This window comes from Mustela erminea, chromosome 5, assembly GCF_009829155.1.
Source record: "Mustela erminea isolate mMusErm1 chromosome 5, mMusErm1.Pri, whole genome shotgun sequence".
NCBI classification, from domain to species: Eukaryota; Metazoa; Chordata; class Mammalia; order Carnivora; family Mustelidae; genus Mustela; species Mustela erminea.
In genome coordinates, this window is record NC_045618.1 from 106,230,818 (window position 1) to 106,257,720 (window position 26,903).

The window sequence follows — 26,903 nt, forward strand, 5'->3', positions numbered from 1 at the left end:
CAATGTACTGCTTTAAAACAATAAAATCAAATCTGCACCTTTTAAATCTTTTACGTTGGGAGTTTGTTTCCACCCGGAGAGGGATGGAGGTACACCAGAGGGCGGTCAGCTTTTTGGTTGGGTGTTTTGGATGATTTTTCTTGGCGCGCATGCGTGTTGTGTCTCAAGGGCCGACTTAAAGAGAAGCGGGTGTTGACTCGCGGGCAACTGAAGCTGTTGTCAGATTACACCTGTGACTGCCGGGTTGTGAAGCATTCGGGAGACGCAGAGGGGTGAATTTAGGTGTCCGATGTTTGCATCTGGAGGGGTGTGTAAGACTCTTTGGCTGAAGAAAGCTTTAAGCTTCTTAAGCTTATAATTATTAGTAACTATTTTAAATAACTTTTAGTTATTAATAAATTCTCAAAAGTCATTAAGCTTTTTTTTTTTTTTAAAGCATTTCAGTTTCACGTACTTGACTCCCGCTTCTCAACAGATGTTAACCTCGCCTCCACATCTGTTTGGTTTTGCACTGCCAGCTCTTGGCTTTGGAAGTGCTCTCTGTTGTTGAGTTATTGTGGCTCATGCGGCCATTCTCTTGTCATCCGCGCTCTCAGATTCACGGGCGTGTGCATTAATGGACTGAGTGGGATTAATGGGTAAATATGATGTTCTAGTTGTCTCTAATCCTGGGTTAAATACCAAACTGAAATTTCTAGCTTTGCGGATAGTGTTTAGACGTTGTTTTATTTAAAGGTTGATGACTGAACGTTTTAAAATCACTTGAAATTCTCATTTATTTTTTTTTTTTTATCATACTCCTCCCTCGTTCCTTCTCCCCCAACTCCTCAAAGCGGTGAAAATTTTGTTCTGAAGTTTTTATGGACCCAGAAGAAATTCTTCTTTTCAGAACTGTGGGACTAGTTTTGTTCCCAATAATATGAAAGGCTCTAAGTTTAGCCCGGAAAAGAAAAAAAGGGTTAAAATACCAGCGAGGAGACTTCGTGAGGTAGTTTCTCCAAATCAGGGAGATAATTTGGCTTTGCTGAAAGAGGAGTTGCCCTGTGTTCCTCCAGCGTTGTCTGCAAATAAACGTCTTCCTGTTAGAACCGAGGCTAGCTTGAATGGAACGTTACGTGGTATGTGACTCCGAATAGCTTTCACTTTTGTAAATCTTCAGTCTTTATTTTCATTTCTTTTTTGCGTTTCAAATTTTAGGGGATTTTTAATGTTTAAATTCTCAAATATAAGATACATCTAGTTTTAATTGGTGTTTGAAAGCTGACCCTTCCTCTGGGAAAATGGCTAGTACAATTGGTCTAATTGAAACATATCCAATAGGTGGAATGAATGAAACACTTCTGTGCTTATTCTTTGTGTGGTTTTTGGACATTGTTCTTGTTCACATCTATGGTGGACGCACTTAACTATGTGATGTGTGTGTTTACTGTTCATCAGTAGAGGTTTTTACCAAATGCTCTACCTTCTGTTTGGTTGGTGTTACTCAGTTTGGCATAGTAGAAAAGCATAACTTCTGCCTTTTGATGGCTTCCATGTTCCAACTCACTTAACCTGTCTCTCCAGCGAAAATGAAGAAAACATATGCTTTGCCCATTTCATTGATGACCATAAGGATCAAATTAATGAATATATGTGCAAAAACAAAAAAATATATTTATAGTGCTGCTTTTGGGGGAGGTGTGGCATAATAAAGGCCTGCTTTTATATCATGTACATATTTTATTCCTGGCCAATTCTACCCATAGTATGTCCAAATCCAACATTGTAATGCTATATTTTAAAACATTTATCTCACTTGACTGTCAGTACTGATCCTTATTTTCCAAAATATCAGCTGTAAAACCTTCATCAGGATATATTTTAATTACAGTTTAAGTTCTTTGCATGAAAAATGACTTCCAATTTAGGTTTAGCATTAATATTGAGTTTATAGTTCTTGAGTCAAGCCTATACAGTTTCCAAAATTATGGTTCTGGTTTTAAAGTCACTAAAATTGATTCCTTTGTTTTGTTAGGTTCAACAGACTTGACTAGAACTTATCAGCAGCCTCCATTAGCAAATTCTACGGGGCCAGAAAGGGTAAGCAAAAGAATTCTAAATTATGTTCACGTTAAGGTTTTCAGTATTGTTGAGTAATGTATTTCTAAATTATGTTTGATGAGTAATGGGCCTTGTTTTTGCTTTAATTTCACTTACCAAGAGAAATGTTTTATATCCAATTGTGACTTGAATAGTATTTGAGACATTACACAAAAATTCTTCCATAAAATAAAAAATACTCATTACTAAGATGTTGAACACTGAGAGAAATATTGGAACTGAAAACAATCTCTGCTGTTACCTAAGAAATGGGGTTCTAGACTGCAGACTTAATATACTGTTAGGTAAAGGTAAATAACTAGTAACAACATCATTTTTAAAAAGTGAGGTATGATTATATGTTATCCAAACGATTGTAAGGTCTTTTGTGGGTTTTTTTTTTTGAGGATTCTTTAAGAAATAACATGAAATTCTCATCTTGACCTTTATAGTGCTGAAAATATTTGATGATCAATACATTTTGTTCATGCAATCTAATTAGATTTTGACCACTATCACTATAGATTGTCAATTTAACAAGTCTTTAAAGAACAGAGTTTCATAATGTAATATCTTGAAAATTGAAGCTGGTAAATTAAGAATGAAATTAAAACTGTCTACTTAACAACTTTGCAAAAGATTCACAATAAAAATGTATAATTATGTACTGTACTTGGTCCCTCTGTAAATGCTTAGCCTTTGGGTTGGTGTTTTTGTTTCTTTTTTGAGTATGCCTTATTTAATGATTAATGATATCTGAATTCCATTCTCTAAATAACTTCCCAGATGGATATGCTATTATATAAATTGCCTCTGGAAAGACTGTATCAATATATGTTCTTCAGTAAGATCATGAATAGAATTAGTGGTATTATTTTCTCTTAGCTTTACCAATACAAGACATCAGAATTAGACCAAAAAAAAAAAAAAAAAAAGAAAAGAAAAGAAAAAACCAACAAACCTAAAAAACAAAACCACGAAACTTTGCCATTTTGGTAGGTAAAGAAAGCATCTCATTATTTTAATAAAATAAAATTATTATTATTATTATCATTATTATTCTTTATTTTATTATTACCGAGGGGGAAATTTTTTTCCATGTATATTGCCATCTTTATTCTTTTGTGACTTACATATTTCTGTGCTCTACTTTTTCTTATTCATTTGTAGGAGGTCTTTGTATTAACATCCCAAATGCATTCTATTATATTGTTAGCCTCATTGACTATATTTAGAAAGTTAACAGTTGTTTGTCAGGAGATAGCCTGATCACCTTTCTTTTATGATTTTCTCTTTACCCTTTTCTGATTTAGCAGGGAAAAATATGATGTGTCTAAGGAACCGGAAGAGCATTGTTGAATGAACCTAGTACTTAAAACGTCAAGATGTCTTAGTACTGAATAGAATCTTAGAAATGAAGTCTAGGGTTACATATGTGAACAGAAAGCTGTTTGCCTGTGGAGAACCCTTCTGAGACTACATTTTGAGCTCAGGGATAAAGAACACAGTGGTTAATTTGTGATGTGCCTTGTGTTGGCCATCCTCATGCACTCCATTTGACTCAAAATGAATCAGATTTTCACATTAAACTGTAGCAACTTAATTGTTACATGACTCCCTCTGCTAGAAGTGGCAAATTGAGATCTGAGTCTGAATTTTAGGACCACAGTGCTTGCTTGTTTATTTACTCATTCAACAAATCCTTGAGTACCTTCAAGGTACCCAAGCATTGTGGTGGTTCTGGGAATCGAGGGTAAAAAAACATGATCCTGCCCTCCTGTCTCTTAGCTAGTAAATGGTACTTGGTAAGTAATAAATCATAAAGGTTTTTCTAGCCTTTCATTTTTCCTTTCATATCCTGAAGGATTTTTCTAAGGATGTTGCAGTGCAAAGGTTGCCTTTGGAGAAATTGGACGAGAGCAACAAACAAAAAGGTAAAAAGGTAGACTTTTTTTTTTTTTTTACTGCCGTGAAATATACACAATGAAATTTACCATTCTAAGTGTATAGTTCTGTAGCAGTAGGTATATTCCCCTTATGCAGTTATCACCACCATCCGTTTCCAGACTTTTTTCATCTTCTTTTTTTTTTTTTTTTTTTTTTTAAAGATTTTATTTATTTAACAGACAGAAATCACAGGTAGGCAGAGAGGCAGGCAGAGAGAGAGGAGGAAGCAGGCTCCCCGCGGAGCAGAGAGCCTGATGTGGGGCTCGATCCTAGGACCCTGGGATCACGACCCGAGCCGAAGGCAGAGGCTTTAACCCACTGAGCCACCCAGGCGCCCCCTTTTTTCATCTTCTTCAGTCAAAACTCTGTACTCATTAAATACTAACTCTCCATTTCCCCCCAAGTCTATCTAGTTTTATTATTGTCTTATTTCACTTAGCATGCCTTTGTGGTTCATTTACGTTTTATGTGTCAGGATTTTCTTTGTAAAGATAGGATTTTATATTCTTACGTTTTAAGACATTCACTGATTTTTTTTAAAGACCTTAATTAAAAAGACTTATTATTTTTTCTGATTATTTTGATTGTTTCATCTTAATAAGCTATTAAAAAAATTTATAAACTCTGAATTCAAGTTTTGAGTAGTCTTTTGTAAGATAATAAGTTAAAAATATGCTTTGAGGAAATATTTAGTGATTTTTTTCTTTTTTTCTTTTAAAGATTTTATTTATTTGACAGAGATCACGAGTAGGCAGAGAGAGAGAGGGGGGAAGCAGGCTCCCCGCTGAGCAGAGAGCCTAATACGGGGCTGAATCCCAAGACCCTGGGTTCATGACCTGAGCCAAAGGCAGAGGCTTTAACCCACTGAGTCACCCAGGTGCCCCTTAGTGACTTTTTCTATGTAGCTTTATTTTTATCTAAGCAGTTTTCTCTTTCAAGTTTGAGTAGAATGTCTTCACAATTTATCCCCAGGTATTTTTGATACATTTTTCCCCTATTGTCTAGGGTTATTACTATTATTATATGTTCATTTAATATGTTACTTGCACTTTTTTTTATAAGAGGGCAGAAGGGAAAGGGAGACAGGGAGAGTGAGAACCTCAGTCAGGCTCTGTGCCCAGGGCAGAACCTGTCACGGGGCTCAGTCTTACAATGTTGAGATCATAATCTGAGCCAAAATCAAGAATTGGTTGCTTAACAGGGCACCTGGGTGGCTCAGTGAGTTAAAGCCTCTGCCTTCGGCTCAGGTCATGATCCCAGAGTCCTGGGATCAAGCCCCACATCGATCGGGCTCAGAGCAGAGAGCCTGCTTCCTCCTTTCTCTCTCTGCCTGCCTCTCTGCCTACTTGTGATCTCTGTCTGTCAAATAAATAAATAAAAATCTTAAAAAAAAAAAAAAGAATTAGATGCTTAACTTACTGAGCCACCCAGGTGCCCCACTTCCTTGTATTTTCTTAAAATTGAGAAATCTTATTGCTGAATTCGTAACCATTCTCTTATTAGTTTAAAATCTGTTTGGGATAGCTTACTGAAATTTAACAAATTTTTAGGAATCTGAAGTGTGTTTCATGTTTTAATTTTGCAGCAAATGACATCTTTATTTCTCGGTACACCATGGGACAGAAAGATGCTCTAAGAGCAGCTTTAAAGCAAAAGTAAGTTTCATTTACAGAAAATAAGTGGGCCATTTCTTATGTTTTTATGTGGTTCTCTAAAATCAGCTTCAGTTACATTTTGGACATAGGAAAAACGTTCTTTTCTATGAATGAAATATATATAAAACATTTTTCATAGTGCTTGATATATAAGATACTCAATAGCTGTGAACAATTATTATAGAAGAAGTACTGTTCTCAGGATTTTATATGCATTAACTCATTTAATACTCATAAAATCCAATGAAGTAGATTCTATCACATCCCAATTTTACAGAATCCCCATTTTATAGATGAGGAAACTGAGGCACACAGAGATTGATTTTTCCCAAGGCCATTTAGCAAGTATTCACTGGGCTGGGATTCAGACCTAGGCACTCTGCCTTCATAGAGTTTACTCTCTTAATCACTTCACTATACTACTTGTAGCAATGGTCAAGTACATAATACTTCCTATTTACTGTCCGATGACATTTAGATTTTTCCTGGCCAAGATTTAAGAAAGGGATAAGGTTAGCGTCTGGATGGAGTGAAAGGAGACCATGGCTTTAACTCCATCAAAGTGGTCCTTCCCAAGTTCATCTTAAATACCAGTGAAATACAAAACCGACTCTAACAACAGCATTATGCTAAGCATGCATCTCCACTACTCTGGAGGCAGTTTTTATTATTTTTATCATTAGCAGATATGTGATGAGATACATATTCTTAGGCTAAATGTATTCTACTCCTGACCTAGAACAGCCTGGAAGGCCCCTTAGAAAATAAGTAAAATTTTTACTTGATCTTGAACTCTCATTTTATTCAAAAAGGAAATTTTTATATTACTTCAAAATGGAAAATCATTTTTTAAATACTACAATTAAAATGATTACAATTAAATGACTACAATTAAAATAACAAAATTATTATTTTTCCACCTACGGCTATCTGTGGCAAATATATTACACTCTGGGAAACATTGGACTAGCAAAAATTAAAAATGTCTCTAAACCACAAGAGTGTGGTCTGAATCAGCCAGAGTTTAAGAGCTGGTTGTTTGGCCTCATCATATTTTTCCTCTTTACCTTTGTTCAGCCTACAATTCCCAATATGTGATGTGGTTCAGAGAGGAATTTGGATGATAAATTGTATTCTGGGGCTTATAAATATATAAGAGAAAACAAAATTAAGGGCATGAGGAGTGGTGCAGTCTTTCAAGTTTTACAGTTGAACCAAAAATTGCAGATTACATCTGACTCATTTGGACCAAAAGCGAGTATCACTTCTAATGCAGCTGACCTGCAGTAAGGACCTTACCAACTTGCCTTCAAGTCAGAACTCTCCTAAGGGAAATCTCTGAGACCTCTCAGAACTCTCAGATCAGGGAAGGAGAAGTTGTTTATGAAATGGATGGTGAGAGGTAACAGTGAACACTAATCCCTCTTAGACAGTAGATCTCTCCCCATTTCAGGATGAAAGAACAGAATTAAAAACAGAGTAGGAAGGGTCTTGAGAAGGTGGTTGCAATGTAGAGAATAATTGAATCAGAAACATAAAAATGACTCTCATGTTCGGTTAAAAGACAGTCTGTGTCTCAAGAGATAGATTTTGCTGTAGTCGATGTCACTCGAATTTATTGGTTTTATTTTTTTATTTTTAATTTTTTATTATTTTTAATTTTTTTATTGTGTTATGTTAGTCACCATACAATAATACATCATTAGTTTTTGATGTAGTGTTCCAAGATTCATTGTTTACATATAACACCCAGTGCTCCATGCAACATGTGCCCTCCTCAATACCCACCACCAGGCTCCTCCATTGCCCCATCCCTTCTCCCCTCTATAAGTATCAGTTTGTTTCTCAGAGTCCACAGTCTCTCATGGTTCATCTCCCCCTCCGATTTCCCCCCCTTCCCTTTTTCTTTCCTTCTCCTAATGTCCTCCATGTTATTCCTTATGTTCCACAAGTAAGTGAAACCATATGATAATTGATTTTCTCTGTTTGACTTATTTATTAGTTTTAGAGAATGGTAGATGGAATTTGGCAAAGTGATTCTAAAATTTACCTGGAAGGACATACATTCTTAATATATATAATATTAAGAATACAGACATATAGAGGGGTGCCTGGGTGGCTCAGTGGGTTAAAGCCTCATGATCCCAGGGTCCTGGGATTGAGCCCCGAATTAGGCTTTCTGCTCAGCAGGGAGCCTGCTTCCTCCTCTCTCTCTGCCTGCCTCTCTGCCTACTTGTGATCTCTGTCTGTCAAATAGATAAATAAAATCCTAAAAAAAAAAAAAAAAATACAGACATATAGAATACACATAGTTGAGAACAGCTAATTTGGGGGGAAAAACTGGAATGTTGGAGAATTTGTCCTATTTGATATAATTGCTCTAAATCTATACTAATAAAAAGTATAGACCAGAGTCTGAGTAAAGATTCTGGCCAGAGTGTCTAAAACAGGGTAGAATGTCCTTACATATGGATGGAGAGGATGCAAGGGGCTAAGTTATACTTTTTTTTTTTTTAGATTCTATCCATTCATTAGACAGAGATCACAAGTAGGCAGACAGAGAGAGTGGAGGAAGCAGGCTCCCTGCTGAGCAGAGAGCCCGATATGGGGCTCGATCCCAGGACCCTGAAATCATGACCCAAGCTGAAGGCAGAGGCCCAACCCACTGAGCCACCCAGGCACCCCTAAGTTATATTTCTTTAAAGGAGAGAAAGGGAAAATCATCTTAAAATGTTAAGGTATGATATATATTTCTTAAAAGGCTCACTTAGATAGCAATATCAAAAGATGAATTGGAAGAGGACTGGACTGCAGTCCAGGAAACCAACTGGCTACAAATTTGGAGGTGATCTCTTTGAGATGGATTTAGTTGGTCCTCAGTACATTGGAGGGTGGTGGAATGAGGGTGGGAATCATGCTGGTTTGGAGAGGAGTAGACAGGTTTAGAGGATAGAGATAGCATTGACAGGAATTGGTGATTTGATCTGAGAGTGAAGAAGGATCTAAGGATGAATACCAGATTTTTGTCTTGTATAAATGCATGGTCACTCGTAGTATTCACTGAGAAAGGAAATCCTTGGGAAAGAATTCTTGGGGGAATAAATTTCATTTTGGACATATGCAGGGGTTTGAGAGATCTATGAGATATCCGGGTTAAAAATGTCCAGTAGGGGGCGCCTGGGTGGCTCAGTGCGTTGAAGCCTCTGTCTTTGGCTCAGGTCATGGCCCGGGGTGCTGGGATCGAGCCCCACATGGGGCTCTCTGCGCATCGGGGAGCCTGCTTCCCCCTCTCTCTCTCCCTGCCTCTCTGCCTACTTGTGATCTCTGTCAAATAACTAAATAAAAATCTTTAAAAAAATGTCCAGTAGGAAATTCAATATGAAGTTCAAATTCACAAAGTGTATAGAATATGCCACATATTCTATATAGTATATAGTGTAGAAGTAGTATATAAATGGTGATCTGAGCTCTGGGAACAGTTGAAGTGACTCAGGGAGAGTGAAAAGAAAGATGGCATAGAGTAGGACTCTAAGAAAACCAAACCTGTAAGAGCTATGCAAAAAAGCAAGTGAACTTCTAAATGCTACTCAGTTTATCCAGAGTTTTAGGAATGTATGGTGTTAATAAAGCCAATGAGAACGAAGTTCTAAGTTTGATAGGCTTCTCAGAGGTAGAGAAAGGTAAGGACTGAAGAGTGTCCATTGAATTAAGCAAAAATTATTACTGGCCTTCATGAGGGCAGTTTCTTCATGGTATTGGTCTAAATGCCAGGTTCAGAGGATTTAGGAATAAGAAATAATTCTAAAAATAAAAAAAAAAGAAGAAGAAGAAATAATTTTTCTGAATGAGAGAGTTGTATATTTTCCCTGTTTTTTACACTTGGAAGCTATTTACATTTGTTACATTGAGCATTTAATTTGATTAATAGAAAAAAATAAAATTTAAAAGCCTATTAAGAAGCTGATGTCTAGGGCGCCTGGGTGGCTCAGTGGGTTAAGCCGCTGCCTTCGGCTCGGGTCATGATCTCAGGATCCTGGGATCGAGTCCCGCATCGGGCTCTCTGCTCCGCAGGGAGCCTGCTTCCTCCTCATTCTCTCTGCCTACTAGTGATCTCTCTCTGTCAAATAAATCAATAAAATCTTTAAAAAAAAGAAGAAGAAGCTGATGTCTAATCTTACAATGTTATTTCTCTTGTTGGTCAACTTAATGTATTCATGTAGAATGATCGATCTTAAAGGGTAACTCACATTCAGACTTCAGATAGGAATACTAAAGGATAGAAGTATCTAAATTATATTTTCTTAATACACCACTTAATCAGTTAGATACATAATGAGTGCCTACTGTGCTTAGTTCTTTTTTAGTTGCTGTTTGGCCTAAAAGAAATCCCCCTTCCCTGCCCCTTACCCCACACCCCAGGTTGCTTAGAGCTTAGTTGGGGAGAGAATGTGGACATACATGGAGGAATGAATGACTAGAACTGTGATAGGAAGCATCATTGCATTTAATATATTACGAAACTGTTCTGCACAGACATTTAAACCAGGGGGTGGCTGCTTATCAAGCCTCAGTTGTGTACTATAGGCAGTAAAAGCAAAAGGAATTATTTAAAGGGAGAGATCAATTGAAAGTGTTTAAGGATAGGTTTTTTGAAGAAGGTTAAGGCTTGTGTTGGATCTTAAAGACGGAGGAGGATATATAGTAAGTTGAGTGGAGGAAGGTTGAGAGAACAGTGATTAAAAAGTCTGGAGTCAAATGTGGGAAGGGTGTGTTGTAGCCGGTGAGGAGCAATGCGACTCCTGAAAGGTTGTGTGTGAACTAACAGGTGTATATAGGAAGCTAGGGAGACAGGGATTGGGGATGGTGTGTGTGGACAGTCAAACAAGCAATTAGCCTAGTCATTTGTCTCTAAGGAACAATTTTAGATTTTTGAATGGTGGAGAGATATGTTTGGGAAGTTTCTAAAGGAGTAAGATCTGCAAGAATGAAACAGTTGGTAAAAGATGGTGAGGCTTTTTTTTTTTTTTTTAAACCAGAGGCAGAAGCATGAAGGGAGAAGTATTATTCTGAGAGATTTAGATGTTATGAGACCATCTCTAGGAATCATAAGCCAACTGTGCTTTACTGGGTCTGTCACTTTGGTCAAGTAAATCCTATTACCTCTGTGGACCTCAGTTTCTTCATCTGTCACATTAGGATGTTAGGATATGTGGCCTATTGGGTTCCCCTTAGTCCGTAGTTCTGTGACACCATTCCTGCAATTGTGATGAAATAATTGACAAAACTTGGTGACTCATTTAGATGTGAGAAGGTAAGTGGAGAATGGAAAAGTCAAGAAAACTTCAAAATTTTGAGACAGAGAAAAATGATGCTCCTAGTAGAAATGAGGAAATATCAAAAAGGAGTAAGCTTAAGAGCTGCTCTGGGTCTTTTTAGAAGCCAAGAGAAATCCAGCAGTTAGAGATGGAGGACATTCCTTCTGATCTTACTTAGACTTGCCTAGGGACTCTGCAGTTTTTTCTAGTTCCTTTCATTGTTTTTGTTGTTGTTGTTGTTCAGGGCAAATATATAACAAAATTGAGTCTTTTCCCCCTTTTTTCTTAGTATTTACTTAGTTAAATCTTTCATTGTAAATATATGTATTTATGTATTTCTCTCATTTTTAATCCAGACTGCTTCAACCTGTTTTATGCCCTGTTTTAACAAACTCTGTGACATTTATTAAATCGAAATGAGCTAGAATTTTAAAAAGAACTTTTTTTTTTTTTTTTTTTTTTAGCAGTTTGAACAGTTTCTCTTGGGTTGTCTTCCTTTGGAAGTAAAACTTGGTACTTGCATTCTTAGAACCTTTTCTGCATGTTTTGCGTTTGTCCTTTGTGATTATATATCTTTGTAATTGTGCCCACATCTTTTTCATATGTGCAAGCCTTATTTTCTGAAATATCACAGCCTTCCAGGAATTGTGTTCTTGTATCTTTAGTCTATAGCGACTTTTCATAGATTTCATTAACCAAGTGACTGATTAGATCCCGATATGGAAAACCAAGTGATTCAATTTTTGAAAAAAAATCAAGCAAACCCACCTTCAGCAATTTATCGTCGCGAATCCTTCTTGAAATGGCTCAGTGTGGCTTACTGAATATATTTCTATTCCTTTTTCATTTACAGAGCTCAAAACATGCCTGTGTTTAAGGAAGTAAAGGTACAGCTTTTAGAAGATGCAGGTCCAGAAAAGGACGCTGCTACTCAGGAGACGAGAATTTCACCCAGTGGAATTGATTCAGCTACAACAGTGGCCGCAGCGACTGCAGCTGCCATCGCTACGGCAGCCCCGCTGATCAAAGTATAATTTTCTCCCCAGGTTTTTGCGGCTTCTTTGTCAAATGTAAAAATACTTATGAGGAATTGTCTATAAATGGTCGTATCCTACTGTAGACCAGTGTCATTCTGGTTGGTCTCAGTTTGAAAGAGTTTTCCTGTTTGTGCTTGTATATTATCTCTGAAGAGTTGAGACGTACCCCGGCCTTGCTGTGATAATACCAGAGAACCTAGGACTGCCTGGTTTCAGCCTGAAAATATCACATCCAGGGAACCCTGAGTCCTGGGCAACCTGGGACAACAGGTCATCTTTATTTCAGAACTAGAAAGGAACTCAGAGATTGTCTGTGGCAAACCCCCTCAGTTTGCAAATGGAAAACTGAGAAACACTGTTAGAATAGGCACAGGTCCCAGAGCTAATAGGTGGCCAAGCTAAGTCTGGGACTCCAGGCTGCTGACTTAATTCAGCCTGAGATTAGGGGGGTATCAAAAGCTAATTTGTTTTGTTATTTGCTTCTTTTTAATTACCATTTAAGTGTTTTATTTTTGGCAGCATAACAATTCTTTGTTGCAAATGTGTTATTAATGAGAGAAAAAAAATCTACTTAAGGCTAACTATCTTCTGCTTTTTATTTCTTTGATTTTTATTATCAGTCACTTTAAACAGCCTTTGTAGTAACTGAGTGTATTTTTGATGTTTTTTGGGTTTTTATTGTTTTAGGTGCAGAGTGATTTGGAAGCAAAAGTCAATTCTGTTACAGAATTACTGAATAAGTTACAGGAGGCTGATAAACAGTTACAACGTGTTACAGAGCAGCAAACAAGCATTCAGAATAAACATGAGAAATTACATTGTCATGATCATGAAAAGCAAATGAATGTGTTTATGGAGCAGCACATTAGGCATCTTGAAAAATTACAACAGCAGCAAATAGATATTCAGGTATCTATAATAAAGCTAGCACACATCCCATGGTCTTTTATCACTTGGATCCCTGAGCTAATATTCATTGATAATTGCAATAGCTCATTACATTGTAACAGTTTTCATTCTTTTTTTTTTTTTAAAGATTTTATTTATTTATTTGACAGAGAGAGATCACAAGTAGGTAGAGAGGCAGACAGAGAGAGAGAGAGGGAAGCAGGCTCCCTGCTGAGCAGAGAGCCCGATATGGGACTCGATTCCAGGACCCTGAGATCATGACCTGAGCAGAAGGCAGCAGCTTAACCCACTGAGCCACCCAGGCGCCCACAGTTTTCATTCTTAAGTAGTGATTTTTGAGTTCATTATTCTTCCTGTGCAAGTGAAGACCTCTCTCTGCACATTCTAGTTCAGATATCACTAGTTCTATAAGACATTTCCATGGAGTTAGCTTTTCCTTTTTTTGTGGTATTTCTGTTCATACCATTTTTAAAAAAGATTTTATTTATTTGACAGAGATCACAAGTAGGTAGAGAGGCAGGCAGAGGACCGGGGGGGCGGCGGGGGAGCAGGCTCCCTGTTGAGCAGAGAGCCCAATGCAGGGCTTGATCCCAGGACCCTGGGACCATGACCTGAGCTGAAAGCAGAGGCTTAACCCACTGAGCCACCCAGGTACCTTTCTTCATACCCTTTTGTAAGGGCTCATATTGCATTGCAGTGACTTGTTACATCAGTGCTTGTTAGGCTGAGAATATGCATCACAATCACATGAAGAGCCTTATGAAAATACACGTGCTTGTACCTCTCAGTCAGACAGCAGGTCTGAGGTGGGGCCTGGGAATAGAAAGCTCTAATGATTCTAATGAGATGAGAACCATTTGGTATACATAGTGCTTCTGCATTTAATTAATCAAAAGCATAAACATTTTTAATTGCCTTTTGAATATGAAGCTCTGGGTTGTTATAAAAAGAAGAGTTATCTTCAGAAGGAACTGGTAGTATAGTTTCTTATTTATTTTGGAATTTCCAAGTCCTGGAACAGTAGCCAGTACTCAGGTACTCAGTATACTTCTTTGTTTGTTTGTTTGTTTTGTTTTGAGTGAGTGATCAGCTTTATAAATGCATTGGTTTTTATTTTTTCCTAATTAATCTGCAACTTAAAAACTGTAAAAAATTAAAATATAATGTTCAGAAGAATATACAAAAGTAAGTTTATTATAGCTCAGTATGTTATCACAGAACAGACACTAATATACTGCAATTCTCAAAACTTCTTATTAGAGGGGCGCCTGGGTGGCTCAGTGGGTTAAAGTCTCTGCCTTCAGCTTAGGTCATGAACCCAGGGTGCTGGGATCGAACCCCAGCTCAGGTTGTGATTCCAGGGTGCTGGGATCAAGCCCCGCATTGGGCTCTCTGCTCAGCAGGGAGCCTGCTTCCCTTCCTCTCTCTCTGCCTGCTTCTCTGCCTACTTGTGATCTCTGTCAAATGAATAAATAAAATCTTTAAAAAAAAAAAAACCCACAAACTTCTTATTAGAGCTTGGCTTGAGCTTTCCATGTGTTTGAATATAGTATTTTTATTGGAATAATTATGGCCATACAAAGTAAGGTTTTAGTAAGCAGTCCATGTACAACTGAAATTGAGTGTGCAATATGGTGAGAAGCTAGGATTGGGTCTGGCAGAGTGCTGGTCCCCAGCCTACAAATAACTGCCCTTTTCTAAGCCTTGATTTCTTTACCTATAAAACATTTTATTTTTTTCTTCAGGTAAAAGATGATACATTTGAAAAGTACATTGATTTGAAGAGAGGGTCCTACTTGTATTATATGCCTGCCTGCTATTTATCCATTTTTTATAAGTCCATTATTCATTGACTTTTTTTTTTAATTCATTGAGTTTCTTAGTTTGTAAGAATGGGATCTTTCCTAATGTAGACATCTTATTTATAAAGCTCATAATTACAGGGAAAGTTGAAGCTTTAGTGACATATTAGGTATATTAGTAGTTCAATAAATGCTTAATGAAGTGAAATTTGTTGAGTCTCTCCCATTTGTTTTATGTAGAGAGATCTCTACACATTTTTTTAAAAGATTTATTTATTTATTTGTTTGTTTGTTTATTTGACAGAGATCACAAGTAGCAGAGAGCAGGCAGAGAGAGAAGAAGGGAAGCAGTCTCCCTTCTCTCTGCTGAGCAGAGAGCCTGATGTGGGGCTCGATCCCAGGACCCTGGGATCAGGACCTGAGCCGAAGGCAGAGGCTTTATTTAACCCCCTGATGCACCCAGGCACCCCAGATCTCTACGTATTTTTTTTTCTCTCTACACATTTTTAAGATATGTGTATAGAGAAAAAAGCTGTTAAACTGTAAATATTTTTAGATTTTCCTTTACCTCATAAGACTTTTGAAATCAGTTTTATTAGATACATATAATTTCCGGATGTTTTAATAAATAGTGCTGAAAATTGTCATTTTAGCTCTCATTTGTATTTAAATGCATATATATTATTAATACTACAAATTTGGGTGCTTCTTAGCAAGAATTTTAACCCTTCAAATGAAATCATCCAGGATATAAAAGAGAAGAGGAGAGATTTTGGTTTGAAATTCTTTGGTTGAAGTAGATGTCTTGGACTAGAGCCCCTTCCTTTTGGTCATTTCCTAGCATGCCTCATTGGTCTTCAAGCCATCTCTGAAGTAGAAAGGAAGAAACTGAGGTTTAGAATAGCTAACTCAAATGATCAAGGTCACATTACAGAGCCAGGCTTAACCCAGTGACATCATTGCTACAGTGGATAGTTACATGTAATGTATGTATTCTTATCGTTTATTAAATCTAACATATTGTTTTCAGGTCCTCTAATAAATTTCAGTGTAGTTTGTCATCTAACTCTTTCAAATGGTATTTGAAATTGATAAAATAATTGTATATTTTCCAGACTCATTTCATTAGTGCTGCGCTCAAGACCAGTAGTTTTCAGCCTGTTGCTATGCCCCCTTCTAGAGCAATGGAAAAGTATTCTGGAAAACCAGACTTTTCTAATCATGGTGGCAGTGATCTATCTTCACAGAACACATTTGCTTCCAAACAAGGTAAAAATGTCTAGTTCTCTGTGAATGAAAAATGTTACCTACGAATGTTCTTTATAATATGTCAGCCCAAAACTTGTTTAATAGGCAGTAGAAGACTAAGTCTTTGTTTTATAAAATTAGTTTTCTTTTAGGTTAGGTAATTTTTAGGTCATTTCAAAATTCGTTGTGTCTAGTTAGGGATCATTTCCTGCTTACTGATTTTAATAAATAACCTTCACAAATTGTCAGAAGCACATATAAGTTTAGAAAAATTTTACTCATCTCATATCAGTGTTTGTAATCAGTTTTCCAATTCTCTGACAAACTGTGCATTTTCCATTTTTCTTGATTCTGTGAGGAGAGAAATGACCTGAGTACAGTAATAAACTATTTCACATTATTTTTAGTTAGTAACATGTTTGCTTATTTTCATAGAATCTTAAAAATCGTTGTTTGTAGTAACAAAGGAAGTGCATAGTGTATTTGTATTAAACCTCTGGAATTTAAAATAAATGAATAAATGGGGTCCCTGGTGACTCAGGCAGTTGAGCGTCTGATTCTTGATCTTAGCTCAGGTCTTGATCTCAGCATTGTGAGTTCAAGCCCCACACTGGGGTCCACGCTGCGTGTGGCACCTACTTAGAAAACAAAAAGTAAAAAAAAAACCCAAAACCAAAAAAAAAGCAAAAAAAAAATCAAATAAACAAATGTGTTTCTAAATTATTGAATGAATTGATTGAAAATCAAGGGCTATCCCTTTAAGGATATCCAGATCCATGTAGTACAATATCCCCAACATTTGATTTGTTAGACCATTGTTGTTTTATAGACGTACTGAAGATTCTTTATACTTGTAAGTTGCTTTATGTTTTTCCACAAAGGAGTGGTCCTTACAAAACTGCTGTGAAAGTGGCATGAGTCAATTTTTAAATCGAAAGCAAAGAAGATGAAGCACAGGGAGGTTGTGACTTGCCTGCTCCAGGTCACTGGACTTGAGAGTGGGTTGTTCAGAGCTACAGCCACAACTCAGGGTTCAGTATGCTCCACCTATAGACATGGACACTTAACTTCATTCTCAGTTCTGAAGACTTAACTGCTCAAAATTTTGTTTTTTTAGACTTGAATTTTAAGTGGAAAAGTGTATGTTTTATTGGTTGTGTACTGATTTGCTTTCTTTATATGTCTTAGTGACAGTAAAAGAAATATAAGGGAAAAAATGAGTAAATTTAAACTTCAACAAGTTAAACTTTTTATTTTTCAATACTTTTTCTTGGGCATACATTATTTTTATGTACTGCAATTTAGCATAAATATGATTTTGTACTGCTTTTTTACTAGCATATCAGAAGTATTTCCCATGTTTTATGTAATTATCTTCATAATATTGGTTTTTTAAAATTTGCTTTTATTAACATGTAATGCATTATTTTCCACAGAGGTACAGGTCTGTGAATCATCAGGCTTACACATTTCACAGCACTCACCATAATACATACCTTCCCCAATGTCCATAACCCAGCCACCCTATCCCTCCCCCCAACCCTCCAGCAACCCCAGTTTGTTTTGTGAGATTTAAAGTCTCTTATGGTTTTTCTCCCTCCTCATCCCATCTTGTTTCATTTTTTCCCTCCCTAGCCCCCACAATGTCCCGCCCTGGCTCTCAAATTCCTCATATCAGGGAGATCATATGATAATTGTCTTTCTCTCATTTACCTATTTTGCTCAGCATAATACCCTCTAGTTCCATCCATGTAATTGCAAATGGCAAGATTCCGTTTCTTTTGATGGCTGCATAGTATTCCATTGTATATATATACCACATCTTCTTTATCCATTGATATGTTGATGGACATCTAGGTTCTTTCCATAGTTTGGCTATTGTGGACATTGCTGCTATAAACATTTGGGTGCACGTGCCCCTTCGGATTACTACATTTGTATCTTTAGGGTTAATACCCAGTAGTGAGATTTCTGGATTGTAGGGTAGCTCTATTTTCGACTTTTTGAGGAAACTACATACTGTTTTCCAGAGTGGCTGCATTCCGACCAGTGTAGGTTTAAGAGAGTTTATTTGAGAGAGAGAGAGTGAGTGAGAAAGCACAAGAGACAGTGGGGAGAGGCAGAGGGAGAAGCAGACACTCTGCTGAGCAGATGTGGGGCTTGATCTCAGGTCCCTGGGATCATGACCTGAGCCAAAGGCAGTTGCTTAACCAACTAAGCCTCCATAATATTAATTTTTAATGATAAAGGAATAGTCACAGTTTACTTGTTGGGCATTTATCCTGTTCTTGGGCATTTAGGCAGATTTTAGTTTTTTTTTTTTTTTTTTACTTATAAACATACTGTGATAAAATCATCATGCACTTATTTATTTATTTATTTGAAGATTTTATTTATTTTTTTGACAGGCAGAGATCACAAATAGGGAGAAAGGCAGGCAGAGATAGAGAGAGAGGTGGAAGCAGGCTCCTTGCCGAGCAGAGAGCCTGATGCAGGCCTCGATCCCAGGACCCTGGGATCATGACCTGAGCTGAAGGCAGAGGCTTTAACCCACTGAGCCACCCAGGTGCCCCATAAATCATCATGTATTTAATGTTTTCTTTCTTCTAGGTTATTTTCTTAGGATAAATTCCCAAGAGTAAGGTTACTAGGTTAAAATATATAAACATTTTAAGACTCCCTATACTTAGTGCCAGATGGTTTTATTAGTTTTCATTGCCATGAGTAGTGTCTGGCTATGCCATTTTCACCATAGCTTAAATAGCACAGAATATTGTCATATTGATTTTTTTCTTATTTATTAGCTGTAAGTGTAAAATTTTTATGGGTTGTATTTTGAACCCATGCACTTGTTGAGAGCTGTTTCTATGTCCTTGTTAATTTGTGTATCCTACATAATTTTAGTTTTATTTTTAAAATATGGGGAAGAGTAATATTCTATATATTAATGTTTTTTTAAAAAATAAGTTGAATTTATTTTCTTTATTTTCTATTGAAGCACCTTTTAGAGAGGTTGAAGATATGGGTTTTGATAAACAGAAATCTCCTTTGGAGACACCAGCACCTCGCAGGTTTGCTCCTATGCCTGTTTCAAAGGATGATAAAATATCAAAGAGGGAAAATCCTAAAGAAGAGAAAGAAAATATGGAGATGTCAGGTCATAGAGGTAATAAAGCAATCATAACTAGCATCTACTACTTTTATTAGACCTACGTCAAATTAGGAATAGATTTCCATACTCCTGATTTATTATTTTCTTATGTGCCTAATAGTAACTAAATCTTTTTTTAGTATTTTTCTTTAAATGATACTTACTAGGCAAATCAATCTTCTTTACATTCTTTGTAGGAGGTAGAGGTATACAGTTATAATTCTGATTATTTTCTATGGATTATTACTTGAACCTATAATGAACAAGTTTTGTTATTAATAAAAAAATAATGCTTTACTAAAGGTAAAGCTGATCATTTTTATGGTGAATTAACTTTTTAAAATGAAATTAAATTTTTTTTTTCAGTGATCCATAATTCATTGTTTATGCACCACACCCAGTGCTCTGTGCAATACATGCCCTCCTTAATACCCACCACCAGGCTTAATACCCAACCTCCCACCCCCCTTCCCCTCCAAAACCCTCAGTTTGTTTCTCAGAGTACACAGTCTCTCATGCTTCATCTCCCCCTCCGATTTCCCCCAACTCACTTCTCCTCTCCATCTCCCAATGTCTTCCATGTTATTTCTTATGCTCCACAAGTAAGTGAAACCATATGATAATTGACTCTCTCTGCTTGACTTATTTCACTCAGTATAATCTCTTCCAGTCCTGTCCATGTTGATAAAAAAGTTGGGTATTCATCCTTTCTGATGGAGGCATAATACTCATTGTATATATGGACCATATCTTCTTTATCCATTCGTCTGTTGAAGGGCATCTTGGTTCTTTCCACAGTTTGGCAACTATGGCCATTGCTGCTATGAACATTGGGGTAAATATATCTTTGGGGTAAATACCCAGTAGTGCAATTACAGGGTCATAGGGTAAAAGCTGATCATTTTAGAGCATGTTTCCTTATTTTGTTTTTAGGTGTGAATTTCAATAGTGGAACTCAGAGAAATTTAACATTTGTTACTGTGTTCAGTTGGAAAAAGTGTTACAGTATTAACTATTTAATAGGAAACAAGAACTTTTATAAGTGACCTGAAGAAATAATTTGTTAAAGACCCTTAAAGCCCTTCTAGTAAAAGAAGTTAAAGTGTTAAATATAAGCTTTTATACTTAGAATCACTTAAATGAATTTGAGTCTTGTCTTGGATGCATTTAAAGAGTTTTAAGGATACTAAAATCTTTAATAAACCAACCTCACCTAGAGATAAAAGTTACTATGTAACTTTATTAAGGGGAAGATTTGACTAACAGTTGCTATAAAGAAACAGTCAAATCTCCCTTTATTGATAAAAATCATGCAGTTTACTGGGTTTTTGATGATGTCGTGGCTCATCAAATTCCTTTTTTATGTGATGGAAATAAATTCAGACCTAAAATTTTACTAATGTAGCTTACATGAGTTATAAATATTTAGTTTTATTGGGTGAGTGTATTTAAAATTGACATTTTAAAGTGAATTGAGTAGATAGATAATCATCCAAAGAAGATAACAGTACAAATATATGTGAGCTATTGTATAAAAAGGAAATGACTTAGTACTTGAAAAATGATACTGTATTTATTTTATTACAGGAAATGTAAGACTATTGGAACAGATTTTGAATAACCATGATTCTTCAACAAGAAAAAGTGAATCTTCAGATAAAACCTTACTAACTAGGTCAAAAATAGGATGGAATGTTGAGAAGAGTGACAGGTAAAAAAACAAGACATTGGAATAAAAGCTATATTGAAAAGAGCTTTATGTAGTGGCTCAGTTACTTAAGTGTCTGCTTTTGGCACAGGTCATGATCCCAGGGTCCTGGGATGGAGCTGTGTCCAGCTACCTTACCTTTTTCTCCCACAACCCACCCCTCCACCCACTCGTGCTCTCTTTCGCTGTCTCTGAGATAAATCTTTTTTTTCCTTTTTTAAAGAACTTTGTTTATATTTCGAAAATTTCTTTAGGAATTTTGATAAATGTATAACATTGCTTTTAAAAAGTTACCTTAGAGGGCACCTAGGTAGCTTAGTTGGTTAAGCGTCTTCAGCTCATGTCATGATCTCGGAGTCCTGGAATCAAGCATCCGGCTCCCTGCTCAGAGGGAGTCCACTCCTCTCTCTCCCTCTGCCCCTCACCACCACTCATGTCTTCTCTCTCTTTCTCTCTCTCACTTGCTCTCTCTCTGAAATAAATAAATAGATAAATAAATAAAATCTTCAAAAAAAAAGTTATCCTAGATTTACTATTTTCTGCTGTTAATATATCTACCCCTTTACTATAGTTATAAACTGAATTTATCTTAATTTCTCAAGATGCAGATTAATTCTAATGAATGCAGTTATTTATTTCTATTTCTACTTATTTTTTGAGAGAGGGAAGGTGAGCATGAGGAGTGGGAGGGGATGGGCAGAAGGAAAGAGAGAATTTTAATCAGGCTCCACCCCTAGCGTGGGTCCTCCAGAGGGGCTTCATCTCATGACCCTGAGATCCTGACCTGAGCCAAAATTAAGAGTTGGACGCTTAACTGACTGAGCCACCCAGGTGCCCCCAGATTATTTATTTCTGAAGAAATGATATTTGAGATTTGCTTCAAAAATAATCCAATGCAGGATAGGGTAAACCACATTGAGAATATGGATGAAATGAGGATAGCCATGAGTTACTGATTAATATAACGAAGGGTGTATGGAAGTCATTGCACTATTCTTGCTACTTTTGTGTATGCCTGAAATTTTACATTCATAGTTTTTAAAAAATCAAGTACATCTAGGTCATGACCTAGATACATAAAATAAATTTTATTCATCTTATAAATAAATAAATAAATATTCTATTTATAAATATTAATAAATATCAACAATATAACAAATAAAATAAATAAATATAAATATTTATTTATGAATAAAATAATTTTATTTATAAATAAATATTTATATTTATTATTTACATTTATTATGTATCCATTATTATTTATTATTATATACTATACAATATATAATTATAAATAAAATAAATTTTATTTATGAATAAATATTATTTATATTTATTATATATTATTTTATTTATTTAGTCTATAAATTTTTATTTATCTTGAATGTCATATAAATTATGGTAATAAAAATTAAAAGTAAGCCACAGTTTTAGTGGTTTTATGTGAAGAATACAGTCTTAGGCCATTTGCTTTTAATGTAATTACTAATAAAAGAGTTATGTCTGTCTTATTGCCATGTGTTTTCTATTGTCTTATGTATTTTTCTATTCCAGTATTTCTCCATATGCTCTTCTTTTATATTATCTAAACATTAATCTTCTTGTTTCTTATACTATACTTTCTGAGTTGTTTTCTGAGCTTTTTGGGCCACTATTTATAGTTAAACAGTACACATAACCTTTCTCTTCTTCTAGGACTATGTTGTTTATTGGTACTCTTAATAGTATCTCACAGATCTGTGAGGCTCTTAAATTTTCTTTCTTTTTTTTTAATATTTTATTTATTGATTTGAGAGAGAGAAAGTGTGTACAGCAGGAAAGGGGGCAGAAGAAGAGGGAGAAGCATATTCCCACTGAGCAGGGAGCATGATGCTGGGCTTGATCCCAGGTCCCTGAGATCATGACCTGAGCCAAAGGCAGATGCTTAACCAACTGAGCCACACAGGCCTCCCTCTTAAATTTTCATCATTGTTTTTTTTCTCTATTTCTCAGATGGGATAATCTCAATAACTTATCTTTAAGCTGTTGAATTCTTTTTTCTGCCAACTCAAATATGCTGTTTAGGCCCTCTATTGAAGTTTATATTTCAATTATATTTTTCAATTCCAGAAATCCTGTTTATATGTCTTTGTTTTAAATAGTTTCTGTCTCTTTATTGATATTCTTTACTTGGTGAGACCTCATTCTTATATTTTCTTTTAATTCTTTGAACATAGTTTCCTTTAATAATAACTAATTTATAGTTCTTGCCTAATAAATCCAATATTTGGAATTCCTCTAGCACAGTGTGTATCGACTATGCTTTTTCCTGTTTAGCTATACTTTTTTTTTTTTAAGATTTTATTTATTTATTTGACAGACAGAGATGATAAGTAGGCAGAGAGGCAGGCAGAGAGAGAGGAGGAAGCAGTCTCCCCACTGAGTAAAGAGCCCGATGCAGGGCTTGATCCCAGAACCCTGGGATCATGACCTGAGCCGAAGGCAGAGGCTTTAACCCACTGAGCTACCCAGGCGCCCCTAGCTACACTTTCTTGTTTCTTTGTGTGTCTCAAAACTTTTTGTTGAAAATTGGACTATTTCAAATAATATAGTGTGGCAACTCTGAAAATCAGATTCTTCCATCCCCTAGGGTGTGTTGTTGCTGTTTGTTTAGTGACATTCCTGGGTGAGTTCTGTAAAGTGTGTGTTCTTTGTCATGTATGGTAGGTCTCTATTTGGTGAGTTAAGTCTGCTAATGAGAAAGAGACTTCCTTAACTATCTTGAACCTGTAAGTCTCTCTCTGAGTGTCAAGGGGCTCTGTGTGTGTGTGTGTGCGCACATATACATGTGTATCGTGTTGAAGCATACCTTTAGCGTTCTGGCACTTTATAAGTCTGTCTTTTTTTTTTAAGATTTTGTTTATTTATTTAACAGACAGAGATCACAAGTAGGCAAGAGGCAGGCAGAGAGAGAGAGGGAGAAGCAGGCTTCCTGCTGAGCAGAGAGTCCAATATGGGGCTCGATCCTAGGACCCTGGGATTACCATCTGAGCCAAAGACAGAGGCTTTAACCCACTGAACCACCCAGGTGCCCACTCCATCCTTCTAGAAGAGCTTCTGGACGTTCTTTTCTTCAAAGCAAAACCTTTTTCTGCTCTTTTCCTACTATGCCTAACCTAGTCTGGTCAGAGTAATTTTGTATCTTGTGTTTTTCTGTTTTTGATATGTTTAATCACTTAACCGATTAATTTCATTATACAGTTTAATAATATACCATTTAGTAATATGTAACTAAAAAGATATCTCAGATTTACGTATTCAAATGTTTACTGAATTTATGATAATTTAGGAAACTTTGTTTTATGAAACTTTGTTTCATAGCAGTGACACTTTATCCTCTCCAAGATTTCCTTCCTCTGAAGAACTAAGAGCAGCTAAATTGACTGTACAGAGGTCTGATGATTTTCCTCATGATCCTGGCCAAAAAAGAAAAGAAACAAATGGTATACTCCAGGTAAAGTGGAAACAGGATATTAAAATTGATGACGATTAGTAAAGGTAAAAATTATGAAGAAAGATAACAGTTACCACGACAGAAAGCAAGCAGAAAGATGAAGAGACAGTACTCAAAAAGACATGTTAATCCAGTCTGTTCTCTTTTACAAAACTTTTCCAGAAGACCTTACTAAGTGGTCTCTACTCATGACTCCTTGGCCACTGCTAGCTTTCCAGCTTCTATTAGAGAGGAGAAAAAGGGGAGAGAGACCTGTGAATGACCCCGATTATCCAGTCCAAAGTGTCTGCCACGCCTACCTGAGCCAGCTTGCTCTTATATTGTTTTAACTTTCTTTCCCAGATAATAACTTTGGTTGGCCACTGGACTGCCCAGCACTTCCGTGGACTTCCAGCCCTATTTCATGTAACGTTCACATTAGTACTTCTAAATGGAAAGAAACCTTAATTGCCAACTTTATTTTTTAGTTTTTTATTTCTGATTGAAGTATAGTTGACATGCAATATTAGTTTCAGGAGTACAACATAGAGGTTCGACAAACATACATTATGAAAGACTAACCATAATAAGTGTAGTTACCATCAGGCAAGGACTCTTTTATAGCTCTTTAATTGGACAAATTGAGTCCTTGGAATATTTTGGTATAGTATCTGGCCCCAACTATAGTAATAGCTCTCATTTGCATTAAAATAATGAATATGACCCCTGGGGATAAAAACATATGTTTATAAAAAATAAAAAATTAAAAAAAAATAATGAATATGAACTTTATATGGTAACATTTTTGCTTTTTTTTCTTTTAAGCCAAAAGAATCTCTGATTATGTCAAGGCTTGCTGATCTTCCACAGAATTCCATTAAGCTTCAAGCAACCAATAAAAGATCCATCTTGAAAGATGCTGAGAAGATTTTGAGGGGAGTACAAAACAATAAAAAAGTCCTTGAAGAAAACCTGGAAGCTATTATTCGTGCCAAAGATGGAGCTGCCATGTATTCATTTATTAATGCTTTGTCTACTAACAGGTAAGATAGGATGTTGGCATCCCCAGGTTATTTATGAAACTGCCAGCCCCATAGGCTGGCTGGCTGGCTGGCTGGCTTTCTTTCTTTCTTTCTTCTTTTTTTTAAAAAAGATTTTATATATTTATTTGACAGCGAGAGAGGGAACACAAGCAGGGGGAGCAGGAGAGGGAGAAGCAGGCTTTCTGTTGAGCAGGGAGCCCAATTACGGCTTATCCCAGGACTCTGGGATCATAACCTAAACTGAAGGCAGACGCTTAATGACTGAGCCACCCAGGTGCCCCTGCATAAGCTTTCATAATTGTTTTTCTATATGCTTCATTTTGCTTAATGTGTTTTGGTGTTTTGAAAAGGTTCTTTATTTCCTTTGACAATGTAGACTCACTATAATTAGATATTATATACATGTGGCTGTTACTTTTTACAGATGTAAAATTTTCCTTTAAATCTTTTTTTCTCTCTATGATATGTATCTTCTGGGATCTGTTCAAACATCCTTCAAACATTTGATGAAAACTATTAATGTTGCTTTTTCCTTTTCAGATGAAGGCTATTGGGCTAGTAGATTTAAAACTAGATAAGAGTCCTGATCTAGGTCCTATTCTCAGAACATTAAATGCTAATTTAAGACAATTCTTTTTTTTCCTTTTGTAGAGAGATGTCAGAGAAGATTCGGATCAGAAAGACAGTGGATGAGTGGATTAAAACTATTTCTGCAGAAATTCAGGTAGATATTGGAAAAAACAATTAAGGGAATTCTCAAGAGATAATTTTTTTTCTTTTTTTTTTTTTAAATTTTATTTATTTATCTGACAGACAGAGATCACAGGTAGGCAGAGAGGCAGGCAGAGAGAGAGGGAAGCCAGCTCCCCACCGGGCAGAGAGCCCAAAGCGGGGCTCGATCCCAGGACCCTGGGATCACGACCCGAGCCAAAGGCAGAAGCCTTAACCCACTGAGCCACCCAGGCACCCCTCAAGAGATAATTTCTAAGAATCATACTTACTCTGAAAACATTCCTTATGTATAAGTCTACTTATAATTTTTCATTTCATTCTTTACTCTTAGTACTTTTACTCTTAGTAATGAGTTTCATTTTACTTAGCAAGTGCTTCTTCTCATAAATTAGGGCTCTTATGTGGCAGATTGTTGGACAATAACTAAAATATGAGTAATTTGAAAGAAAATTTAGCAAAAGTATTTAAAGAAGAAAAAAGTGTATTTAAAAAACATTTCAAGACTGCAGATTTAGAATCACTGGCTTGCCAAAGTGAAAACAACAATATTATGTAAAGGAAAATACCCCACATGATTTCTAAGGTTACTAAGTTTACACAAATCAGTTCTGGATGAAACAGGTACCACTTTATCACATCCCAAAGCTCAGGGTGGATCTTCAGAGATTAGCATTGCAAAAATCTAGGAGAGTTTTAATTAGAGGGTCAGTAGTTTAAAAGAAATTCTTAAAATGTATATACATTTGAGGGAACAGAACTAGACAAAGCAACGCTGTTATTTTCATCTTTGGGTGCAAAGTGTTTT

At 36.2% G+C, this 26,903-nt stretch overlaps 1 protein-coding gene across 8 annotated transcripts in view; it reads left to right on the top strand.

The window, feature by feature from the left end:
* The first annotated feature begins 152 nt into the window (after nucleotides 1–152).
* The window catches only part of KIAA0586 (KIAA0586 ortholog), a 132,115-nt gene continuing 105,364 nt past the window's right edge, over nucleotides 153–26,903 (top strand). For 3 of the 8 annotated variants that reach the window (XM_032344323.1, XM_032344324.1, XM_032344325.1), the window contains exons 1-12: nucleotides 825–1,118; nucleotides 2,015–2,079; nucleotides 3,944–4,013; nucleotides 5,612–5,681; nucleotides 11,850–12,024; nucleotides 12,721–12,942; nucleotides 15,860–16,013; nucleotides 18,991–19,158; nucleotides 20,731–20,854; nucleotides 24,212–24,344; nucleotides 25,149–25,366; nucleotides 26,018–26,090. In XM_032344323.1, coding sequence (XP_032200214.1) covers nucleotides 920–1,118; nucleotides 2,015–2,079; nucleotides 3,944–4,013; nucleotides 5,612–5,681; nucleotides 11,850–12,024; nucleotides 12,721–12,942; nucleotides 15,860–16,013; nucleotides 18,991–19,158; nucleotides 20,731–20,854; nucleotides 24,212–24,344; nucleotides 25,149–25,366; nucleotides 26,018–26,090 — 1,671 coding nt within the window. In that variant the 5' untranslated portion in view covers nucleotides 825–919. Of the gene's footprint in view, nucleotides 308–436; nucleotides 639–824; nucleotides 1,119–2,014; nucleotides 2,080–3,943; nucleotides 4,014–5,611; nucleotides 5,682–10,836; nucleotides 11,086–11,849; nucleotides 12,025–12,720; nucleotides 12,943–15,859; nucleotides 16,014–18,990; nucleotides 19,159–20,730; nucleotides 20,855–24,211; nucleotides 24,345–25,148; nucleotides 25,367–26,017; nucleotides 26,091–26,903 lie in introns of those variants that run through there. The other 5 variants (XM_032344326.1, XM_032344328.1, XM_032344329.1 and 2 more) reach the window with 5 other exon arrangements.